The sequence below is a fragment of the Seriola lalandi genome, unplaced genomic scaffold, assembly GCF_002814215.2.
Source record: "Seriola lalandi dorsalis isolate HSWRI2012SDOR001 ecotype SW California unplaced genomic scaffold, Sedor1 jcf7180002054983, whole genome shotgun sequence".
Lineage (NCBI taxonomy): Eukaryota > Metazoa > Chordata > Actinopteri > Carangiformes > Carangidae > Seriola > Seriola lalandi.
The window spans coordinates 1,549,726-1,561,768 of record NW_019525532.1 but is presented as its reverse complement, the minus strand read 5'-3'; the positions used below and the strand labels follow the sequence as shown (position 1 = coordinate 1,561,768).

Here is a 12,043-nt window from a genome sequence, read left to right as displayed (position 1 = left end):
ATCGGTTTGCCTTGTAGTATCACATCCAGGTTCCTCGCTTTCCTACAATTGCTATAGTATTGTGGACAGTGGATTTTTTTGGAGGATAGGAGTTTATTGGGCAGGTCTCTATGTGGGAACACAAGCTCAGTCTTGTTTTGGTTGCTCTGCCAGGGAAGCCAGGAGAAGGGGGACACCACAGAAAGTCTTATTCCCCCTCAGCCAATGATTTTGCTCCAAGAACGCTGTGTACAGGGAATCTGGCTGTGAAGGATGGGAACTTTACCGCTGGACCGTTTTGAGATAGAAGCTGATATTTCGAGATGCTATATTGATTTATTGCAGTATGTTTCTGTCTGCTTTTGTGTGATAAAACCAATAATTGCATACATCCGAAGCTAAACTTATGTGCAACCTTGTGCACATAGAAGGAAATGAACTACCCAGCATCAAGATAAAAGGCCATTTCTGTCTCATCACGAACAATGATACTACTAAGAAAAAGGATGTGTGTCCAAGGTGACCTCAGTTCTAACCCATCGGACTGCCTGCACTTAAGTGACCTGGCCTATCATGAACCGTCTCTCATCACTACATGTCTCATTAAATGTGTATGAAAGATGACGCCTTTAGCCATACATAGTTTATTAAGGATTTCAAGCTCAAATTACATTTAAGACTTTAGCTCAATAGTCTGAATGTTGAATGGCGATGATGAAAGCACAAGGGGACTCTTCTGCAAGCAAGTCCGACCTTAACACCTTCTGGTGTGGTGTTCCTGCAGAGGTGGTCTGTGCACTGCTTGCAACACGACTTGGTTTCCTATGTACTTGAGGGCCTGTTCACAGATCAACACTGACATGAAACCCACAGGATGAAACAACCCACCAGATGCAGCCAGCCCAACGCAACTGTGTCTCTCAGAACTGTGTTTCCATCCCACGCTTGTGTCACACTAATTTTATGACTTGTGAACAACACTGAGATCTCACCTGAATCTCACAGTAGCCACTTCACAGACCATTTGCACCTAGTCTACCAAACTAATAGACCTACCGTAATTTACATTTTCATTAAATTACCAGTTTTTGTGATATTCTACAGTGAAATATATTTAATCATCGATCAACTTCAGTGATCCATTGACCTTTCCTCTTGCACCATTAGCTGGTCAGATATCACATACTTTTTTCTTTATGACCACAAGCTAATTGAATTGCTCTAACTGCATTTTATTGTGCACCTCTATAGTATATAATGTCAATGAAACTGATCCTGGAACCCTGTTTCTGATAAGACTCACTTTGTGGGTAGCGTCAATGAGACAAATGCACTAATAAGCTAAGCTAAGATGGTGAACATGGTAAAGATTACACTCTCTAAGCATTAGCATGTTAACCATTGTGAGCTTGTTGCCATGTTGATGCCATTAGCACTTAGCTCAAAGCACTGCAGTGCTAGCATGGCTGTAAACTCCTAGCATTCAGATGGTGTTGGAATAATCAGAAAAATTTGTTTCTGACCGGGAAAATTGATGTGAACTCCCCATCAATTCAGTTTAATGATCTAGAGTCAGCAAAAACTTTGGTAGGCTACATGAGTTTCCAAGTTGTAACATTGTATACGAAGAAACATCGACATTTTCATGTATTGCATATCGATTTTTATGTTAAAATTAAATATGTAAGATAGTATTAGGTTGTCACCGTTAGTTGCTGTCCATGTAAATTAGTTTGAAAAGTTGTGTATTAGCAGTAGCCCTGATAATAACTCAAATACGAGAAACATAAATGTGTTGTTTTAACGCTCAGAGCAACAAAATACAACACATCTTCTCTGTATCCTCCCTGTTGTTTCCATATTGTTTCCTCAAAAGCACATGAACACACTGAATAAATATATAATAAATTCTCCCATTCTCCTCTTTGTCACATCATTTTCGCTTTCAAACATATTAAAATATTCATTTAAAAAAAGTCCCTCTGGGCATTCAGCGAAACCAACTGACCATTTAGTAAAATACTTGGAACCCTGAAGTGTAACATCGATTGTTCACATTTATTCTGAAAGAAGAAGTAACACAATGACGGTAAAGTGATGCTGGTCAGTGAGTCATTAGAGAAACAGAACCAAGATTAACACGCCCTGGTGCTTCATATCCTTTACAAAACTCTGAAGCAATGACCAGATGAGTTCACAAGTGTACAATCATTTACATATCAATAATATCCATTAAATAAAAGATATCATACGTACTTGCTGTATCTAACATCTAACATTCTTCGCCCAAATGGAGGAAAAAAAAATCTGAATTGTAGAAATTCACAAAACCTACAAAACAATGGTCTACAATGATGATGCATTGTTAAACACAGTCAACATCCTCAGGTATTAAATCATGCATCATACGTGAACTCACAGAAGCAGCTGTATTGCAGACTAAACTGCCTGGTAACTGAAAGGAATACCACAGTGCACCATCAAGTGGCTAAATATGTAACATACAGGCGTGACAAAAAATGATCAGTATGAAAACAATACTGACAGCTGGCTTCAAAAGGAGGTTTTTTTTTTTGTTGAATTTGCATCATAATCTGTTCTCCTTAACAACAGTTAATCACATATGAGAAACAATACAATGTCTGTCCCTGGGCTTTCTCACTGAACTCTGACTCAGATGCCAGCTTTTAGCTCATTCATCCTCATTTAGCAACGTTCATTAATCATTAAGCAATCACTTGTGTCATAAACCTCTAACTATTCCAAGTAATATAAATGCTCCAACAAAAACCCCTAAACATGAATATCATCTGTGCTTCTGTGTGCTTCTTCTGTGTTTGTTGACGATGCACTTATCTTTATGGACCTGAAACCCAATCAGAGTAGACAATTGAAAAAGACATATAAAGAGATACAGCGAGATACAGTTGAGGAAAAAAAGAGATAATAAAGGGAGAATAAAATGTTATTAAATTGTTTATACTGTACCATTTCCTGTGTCTTCATTGATGAATGAATCTGTGATTTTAAACATTAAAGCAACATTACCCCAACATGTTCTCAATTGTTATCTTCAGTTTCCTCAATTAACAATTAACAACAATTAAATCCAAGGAGGAAAGCGCGAGTATTTCAACACCCACAGACGCTGGCAGCCAGAGATGAAACCAGCCAGAGACACTTTTGGTCAGTTTGAGCGGGAACGGCTCATCCAGACAGTTCCTCTTACAGAGATTCGTTCCCACAGAAGCAACATTTGGAGCAGCGTTAACACCACAGCTTATACAGCGTGTTTAAGCTTTACAGGTTGGACGAGGACGAATACCGAAATCTGTCTGGTTGTGCAAGCACATGACTTAAAAGAGATAAGGATTGCACAAAAACATGACAAATGGCAATAATAAAGACCAGCAAAAGAACCAAACATTTATTTCATCTATGTATTTGGTGTACTCACTTTGTATCTACTACTGCATACCCTGCAGCATCTTCACGGCCTCTCATTGTTTCATAGATTGAACCATCACCTACAAGTCAGTCATAATTAAGGAAAAGTCACATTAGTGGATTTGAGAGGTCTGAAATGTTTGTGACAATGTTTGTTTTTTCAAAAAACTGGCTCACAAGAAATTGTGTTCAAGGTTTCAACAGTGAAGCAACAGGGTTGGATAGAGGACTGACCATAGAGAAGACAGGAGTACACAGGCTGTTGACTTTCATCCTGGTTGGCTGGAGGAGTCTGTGTGAGCCTGAAACACAGAGTAAATCATGGAAAAATATGTATATAAGCAGTAATTAACTATAACAAGAGTATCTACTAAATTGTATTTCTGCTGTTAAGTTGGAAATGAAAGAAGAGTGTCACACTGACCTGTTACAACATACAGCTGTAAAAAAAAAAAAAAAAGACAAATGTTGTCAAGTGTTTTTTGTTTTATTTTTGCTGCGAATTAAACCACAGATCAATTTAATGACTCCACAATCATCTTGTTACCAGGTGAATATCAGCAAGAGGACGACTCACCCTTTGACTTTGTGTAGTAAAGCAGCGAGAGCACAAGTACAACAATCACCAAAACCCCAATAATCAGCCGAACAGAGAACGGGACAAGAGATGACGGGCTGGGCACTGCAATGATTAATCATAATCATACAATCAAGTTTATCAATAAACGTCTAAACACTTTCGTTAAGGAGAATGTCCATTCCTTGTGAGGTACTTGGTTTCCTTTTGTACAGATGTCCTTATTTTATGATGGCTAGTAAAAGTAAATTCACAGAAGACACTTTATGAGGTTTATTTCCAAGCATCTTCAATTTCATTTCATACGCTCTAAAAAATTAAATTCCACGTTTCATTCCATGATGTCAGACTTTCATGATTATAAAAATGCATTCATCATATGTACAAGAGTTATTTTATTTAGCAATTTAATACACACAGAGAACATGACACTAATAACTAAATACACGTGACATCCAGACTGCCCTGCCCCCAGAGATACGCATACACATAGAGCAATGAATATTTTCTTTTCTCTGCAACATTACCTGGTTTTTGTGACGTGTCGTTGCTACACGTCACTGTTGTGGACGCAGATTGCTCACTGACTACATTCCAAACCGTGCAGGTGAATGTGGTCTCTCCGTCCTGCGGCCTGATGGTGTAATGCTGTGTACTGGAGCCACGGTGGGTCCGGTTCCTCACGGTCCAGTTGTAGTTGACCTGGCCGTCAGACATGCACCGCAGGAAAACTGTGCAGGATCCATTGAAGGCATGTGAGGTGGTGCTGGCAGTCAGGACAGGTGTAGTTATGGGCTCTAAGGAGGCAATAGGAAGAGAGAGAGAGAGTGTAACAGGTGATTTGGCTTTATACTGTACCTTTAAATATGTATATATGTTACTCGCAGAGTAACAAAGCTACAAAACCTTTGGGAAATGTGTTGTATTCCTTGAAGTCATGCTTGATGGTCTAAGACCTTAATAAGGACAGTGTCACAACATTTACTGACATGGTTCGAGAAAAACAGAGGATTCTTACCATGAACGTGCAGAGTGATGATGACTGTGTGTCTTTGCCCGCCCTTCGCCTCTGAGAGAAAACTGTAATTACCAGAATCTTGAGCAATCAGTCTTCTCAATGTTAAACTAAAGGTTGTGTTGTTTAGATATATTCTGTCTGTGGAATGAGTATTTAAGCTTTGTTCCATGTCTGCAACTATTTTATCTCCATATTTCCAAGTTGCTGAGGTGACCCCTTCAGTTGGTAAGCATGGTGGAAGCTCCACAGTGTCTCCAACTTGTTTATGGATGATGCGTGGACAGTTGGAAGCCTCCATATCTGAAACACATAATGACACAACAGAATGAGTATAATCTTATCACCATTGTTGAATTGTTTCCTGGTTTTATGGCTGGTGGTCACCACTGTTTACAGTGAGAAAAGAGAAAAGCTTCAAAATTAGTCTCTAATGATCTATATCCTTTAACGTTATATAGTTATTATTTAGCTATTTTGATGAATCTTACTGTTTCCTTGTGGCCTGGTAGCAAAGGTTCCCCTCAGCAGCACAAAGACATTACTGTTGGGAGTGGTCACAGGTGGATGAGCATTCAAACACTCAAAGACATATAGGACAGTGTTGCCTTCTTCTCAATCGTATCATAACTGTTAGGTCACTCATCAGTGCTATTAACAGAAACTACAGTCAGGCGTAGCAAGGCAGGTTAAGCACAGAGGCAATGCTTTACATAAGGCATAAGAACAACATTTGAAAATACAATATAAATGGAATTTAATCACATTTTATGTAACTGTGTAAACACAAAATCCTGATGACATGCTAACATCCTGGAAATATTGCGAGCTTGACCCAACTTACTTCATCACACAGCTGTGTGATTCTAAGCTCATATAAGAGTCAAGTCATCAGCCAAAAAAACAACAACACTGCACAGTCTTCCTGAGCGGAGGTAAACAGTACATACCTTGGAGGGAGACCCAAAGCAACAGCAAAGCACTGTATGTAAGGAAGCAGCTCGAGCGCTGTAGGCAACCACCAGCCATCTTTGTGGAAACAAATGTTTATTTCCTCTTCTGGTTTATCAAACTCAGCTGTGACACGTGAGAAAAAAAAAAACACATTCATGGGGTGGGACAGAGAACATGAATCATAGTATCACGTAATTGATACTATCAATGTCTTACAACAGAATCTACAATGATATTTCATGATTTAACAATTCAAACATCATGCATTATTTAAATGCATCACGCATGCGCTCGCAGATGCACCTGCAAATACATTTGACCACAGCAAGTAAATGAAAGCAACAGTGCAGATCACCACCAAGGGCCTGATAATGTTAACCTGCAGGCGTGAGAGAACTGTGTCTGTGTAGTAAGAGTAGTCAAAGCTGGGTTAAGCTGTTTATTTATTCTAACTGCATATCACACAGTGAAAGACTGAGCTTTTAAACGTACATAAAAATAGTTAATTTTCCTTCCACAATAAAGTACAAAGCTTGTAACAATCATTTGCCTGAAATGCATTTCAAAAAACAAAGCCTTTACCTGAGAGCCGTAGGCCATACACAGGACGGGGTTGGCTGATGAGACGCAGGTGACACAGAAAACTGGAGGGTAAAACAAACAACACAGGTAAGTTATTTCAAAATTGAAACAGGAAATGACCAAGAGTCCAGGTGGGAGACACAGTTGTACACAGTTATAACAGATTCATTTACACCTTCATTTACATACAAGAATTTTAGTTCTTTTAAAAACGGTCAATCACATATAAATAAAGATATGTGTTGTCCATCTCTCGGTTTTTCACCAAATGTATCTGACAAGGAAAGCTGCACTCGAGATGTTCAGCAGAAAATCCACCATGTGTCATCAGCTTGTTGGACTGGACTTGAAACCTGCAGCAGAGGGAATGCTGCTAGAGGGTAAGAATATCCTTGAAAAACTATAGGTCCATAGGTCTCATAGATTTCAGGATTAAGAGCCAAACAAACATTCAGGAAGGGTGACCTCCAAGAAAGAGAGGGCCTCAATGAGGAGCGGTACAATAAATGAGCTTTCAGGGAAAAAAAAACATTGTCTGAATGTTGTTCCCTGGTTATTGGACGATGTGATCTGATGAGCCAGTCAACAAAGCATGTAAAGGAGGTGGAGGTGTTAAAGGAAGTTGTGAAGCTGACTTTATTTCTGGCATTGATAAGCAGTGGTTTGGCTTACTTCTTCTCAGACTCTAGTTGTGAAGCAATATTTACAACACAACGGTGTCAAGCATTTTATTTCTGTGGTTACTATAGCAGCAGGCTACATGTGACGCTGCAAATGTCTTTCACGCATTCGACATGTTTTCGACTGACGGGCCACATCAAACACTGGACGGTGAAAATGATTCAGTGAGGAGGGTTTTCATTGTTCGGGTCTCGGTCGAAGCGTCAGCTCTAAATTACCAATTTTATTGATGCTGTTGCCCCCACTACAGTGAAGGTATCTCTGGTAAGAATAAAGCAACATGGGGAAATGCTACTCTGGTAAAATGTTTTAAAAAGAGAGGTAACAAGCTGAATGCAGGTGATGGAAAACAAATATCCAGGTGCATCATGACATAAAGAAAGACTTCCATTACATACAGTATGTATCAATTTTAAAGTGAGAAATGCAAGACAGTTCTTCTCTGATGACATTAAAACTAAAATCATTCTGTGGATCTTTTTGTTTAGAGTAACACCAACTATCTGCACCATCTCTTTACTGAACACAAGAGCAACATTTTCACTTGGAGCTGCTGCACTAAAAATGAGGAAACAGTCTTTAGTTCAATGTGTCCTGACAGCAGCTTGCTTGTTGTCTTCTCATGAGATTTCAGAGTGAGAAATAAATATTGACTACACACATCTTAATGTCACCATCAGTCATTGTGGTATCATGTTATCTGTCTATATGTATTGTACTTGACTTAATTTCTACCACAATGCACATCCTGCATATAACATTTCTTCTTATCTACTTGTAAACACATTGTGTGTGTGAATGTGGTGATGACACGGTCTAATTCTTTCTATCACAGCAGCACATCTTAATGTGTAAAGAGTAACTTTTCTTTCACCCAAACTAATACAGCTTGATTCATGTGAGGCCCTAGTTACCAAGAAATCTTTATACCATCAGGAGCAAAGCAGATGCAGAAGGTTTACTATAATATTTTCTTTATTTGATTGGGTTTCCGTATTTTGTTTTCAGTTTCTGAAGATATGCAGCAACAAAATATCTTTACTACTTTTACTACTTTTGATCAAATTACTATAGGGTGCAAAAATTGTTCAGGAATGGTTTGGAGAAGATGACAAAGAGTTGAAGGTGATGCTTTGGCCTATGAATTCTCCACATTTCAATATGATTGAGCATCTGTGGGACGTCCCATGGAGACCCCCATCTCGCAACTTACAGGCCTTAAAGGATCTGCTGCTGACATCTTGCTGCCAGATCATATTTTATATCAGATACGCTTTGGAGAGTATTAAGCACACACATACAAAGACACACACAACACACACATCATGGGCCGGACACAGACCTTTGCACAAGAGACAGACTGATATAGTTTATTTTAGCAGTGGGTAGGAAGTGTAAACAGGTCAAAGCGTGCTGTGGTCCGAGTTGCTATACTCAGAACGATGAGTTAAAAAAAAAAATGTATGTGAAATGTAACTTTGTGTTCTTCTGTGCCTTTCTCTCTCTCTTACTCTTTTTGCTCATTATTATTCATGTAAAGCAGAAACATTTCCCAGAAGCAGAGCAGCAGGGCGACGGTGTCAGTGCTGGATGTGAAGATGGGGCACACTCTGCTCTGTGTGCTGTCCTTATTCTGTGAGTACATCAGTCATTTTCACAATCTGTGACTGTCAGAGGCAGATTCATGATTTGGTGGTTTTGTTGGGAGATCTTTGTTGTTTATTAGTTTTGGTTCAGTGTGGTGGGGTAAGTAGATGACTGGATTAGTTATTTAGCACACATTTGTACAATGCATGTACAGTATATAGTCTAAGGTATTTTTTTGTTTTTTTGTTTTAAATATTTGATTTTTAATGAGTTTTGTCTATGAAATTATAGAATATTGCCTCAGAAATGAGTTAATAAATAAGAGGTGGTTCTTAAATTCCTTGGTTTATTATGGTTTTGACTGTTTGTCAGATTGATCACGTCTGATGAGGTTTCAATCTTCATTTTAGTGCTGAATACACTCTTCTACGGAAAGGCTGAAGGTAAGTTGTCTTTCTTTCCTGTTTTTTCTCATTTGTATAATATTATCATTTGACCTCTTATATTGATGTAAATTATTAAATGACTATATTAGTGCCCAGGACCGTGAAATTCATGTAGGTATTTATCATACCTGGCTGGTGTTGGATGCACATTGATGTACGAGGTCGTCATGTTGTGCTGACCCTCAGGGCAGAGCCTGTTAACTTCATACAGATGGGTTTTCTTTTCATGCATTCATCTGGTCATCTTAACAGGGCAGAGTAGTGACCCAGCAGAGGGCACTGATGAGTCTGGTATGAAGACAGAAGACACAGTCAGTCACAGCAGTCCTGCATGCAGTACAGAATATCTCACTTAACTTATTATTAGCATGAAATAAAACATTGGTTTAAAGTCAGTGTGTCACACTTTTGTTCAACTTGATAAACATGTGGAGCCAAAGTGAAATGATAGAACTTCAACAAAACATTATTTATGATTGAGACATGTTGGTTTCCGTTCTATGAAAAACATGTAAATACATTTTTGACAGCACATCCATGAAAACAATAATATTTTCTTGTTTTTAACCAGAACCCAAGGCCACTCTGACAGCAGACAGGGCAGTCAATATTTTTAAAATAATTCACTGAATATCATTCTGAAAATGTCATGTTTCTTAATGTTTTCATTGATCTAAATTAAACAGGAAACATTTTCCCTCCAACAATAATGAAGTCTCTGAGCAGCAGCTCAGTAACAAATAGTGTTTGTTGTTATTGTGAGAACAGAGGAAGTGAAGTGGAGCCATGATACAGTGAGCTGTTGAGATGTAATGATTGACAGAGAAATGCTCAGGGAAGAACAGAGAACTATGTGCTTTTCTTCCATGAAGTGAAGAACAAATCACAGTGAGTCTGTGCTGAGCTCACCAACAGGACCTCAGCACCTGTATCACTTCCTGTATGGGAACCATGCCACTGATCACTGCACTAATACAACATGAACACTACCTAGTTAGTGAGTTATGTGGGAACTCCTGTGTTTCCTAAATCACTTATCAACCAATGACAGTCATGTGATGTTTGTCACTTTCATGTGATGGTAGTAGCTGTTTTATTCCACTCATTTAATTGCTTCTTTTGGTTCAATGTGAACAGCTGATAAACCCAAGGCCTCTCTGACAGCAGACAAAACAACCATACCAGCAGGGGGCAGTGTGACACTGACCTGCTCTGTGGACGGCTCTGATGACTGGAAATACTACGGGTTCAGACGTGACTCACACTCTGCAGCTGATCCAGTAAGAGATGTTAGAGGAGTTATGGTTGTCTCAGAGGGAGGTTTCTACCGCTGCAGAGGAGGGAGAGGAGATCCAGAGTTCTTCACTCAGAACAGTGAGGAAGTCCACATTCAGAAAACTGGTGAGTTTAGTCATTTAATATTCATTGTTGTGTTCAGATCTGTTGTCAGTCGTTTAAAAGAGTCATTTGGTGTCAGAAGCAAAACAGGAGAGTTTTAGTGGAAAAATGAAAATATGGCAGCAGCTCTTAATCCTCTGAGGATGGAGAGAAACAAACTGTTAGTCTCTCTTCAGGTTGTGTAAAAACACAAATCAAGAGTGGAAGATACTTCAATGACACTTCTCACTGACATCTACAGGTGGTTAAAACACATTTCTCATATCACAGTATTTGTGAGACATCGTGACCTTGTCTTGGTTCTTGAACACAGAGCGGCCCCATGTTTTTTTTTCTTTTGTTTGTTTTTTTTAAATAGATCTCAGAGGTTGAATCAGTGTTGTCAGTTAAGATTTTTGGTACCACTTTACAATAAGACTACCCTTATGATATACTGTATATAAATGGTTCATACTGAGGAGCACAACCAGCTCAAACAATCCTCCATCACACAGTGAATACACCATCAGCAGAGCTGCTCTGTCTCACAGTGGAGACTACAGCTGTAGAGGTAGAAGTTACTATTACTTAACAGAGTGGAGTGACATATTGACATTGACAGTATCATGTGAGTTGGACCGTCTTTCATTCATTCTGAAAATGTCATGTTTCTTGATGTTTTCATTGATCTAAATATGACAGCTGTGAACATTCATCTGTCCATCAGTGACCCAGTCCTCTCCAGGTAGATCAGGAATAAACTGTATTTTTTCAGTGTAGAAATGCAGTTTTCTGTAACATTTGAAATATCGATGTTCAAAAAGAAAAGAAAAAAGAAAACTTTAAAAGTATAGAGAAGACAAATGAATTGAAGAATAACTTTTTGTGTACCTCTACATGTCTTTCAGTAAGTGAATTATAAACCTGAGGGAATCTGTTAAGTATGTTTGTAGTAACACAGTCAGTTACTAATTTTGTATTTGGGGGTAAAAGTAAAATGACCGAGTGAATGTTCAGTGTGATCAGTTTAATAAATTCTGTTAAACTTATTAACAATATTTCAAGTCCTTTACTTTTAAAGTATCTAATGTAATGTAACAAAATGAAATAAATTTCTTGAAGCAAATCACATTTAATTATTTACTTATTTTCTATTTTGCTCTAAACTCAACAGGAAGTGAAGCCACAGCCACTCTGACAGCAGACAGGACAGTTCTACCAGCAGGGGGCAGAGTGACACTGACCTGCTCTGTGGATCGTCCTTACAGCTGGAAATACGACTGGTTCAGACGAACCTCTGTCTCTTCTGAAGCTCAGACTGTAGGAGACACAGACCAACCAAACACAGTCATAACACAAGGAGGCGTCTACACGTGCAGAGGAAGGAGAGGACAACCA

At 38.8% G+C, this 12,043-nt stretch overlaps 1 protein-coding gene across 1 annotated transcript; it reads right to left on the bottom strand.

Moving 5' to 3' along the window:
• Positions 1–607: 607 nt before the first annotated feature.
• On the bottom strand, positions 608–6,047 carry LOC147817255 (uncharacterized). Its single transcript, XM_087171263.1, has 9 exons — positions 5,969–6,047; positions 5,022–5,321; positions 4,531–4,800; positions 4,004–4,108; positions 3,851–3,866; positions 3,661–3,728; positions 3,437–3,506; positions 2,968–2,997; positions 608–2,845 (listed from the first exon to the last, which is right to left on the bottom strand). The coding sequence occupies exons 1-8, from the start codon at positions 6,045–6,047 to the stop codon at positions 2,982–2,984; spliced, it is 924 nt and encodes a 307-aa protein (XP_087027389.1). The 3' UTR covers positions 608–2,845; positions 2,968–2,981.
• Positions 6,048–12,043: the final 5,996 nt, after the last annotated feature.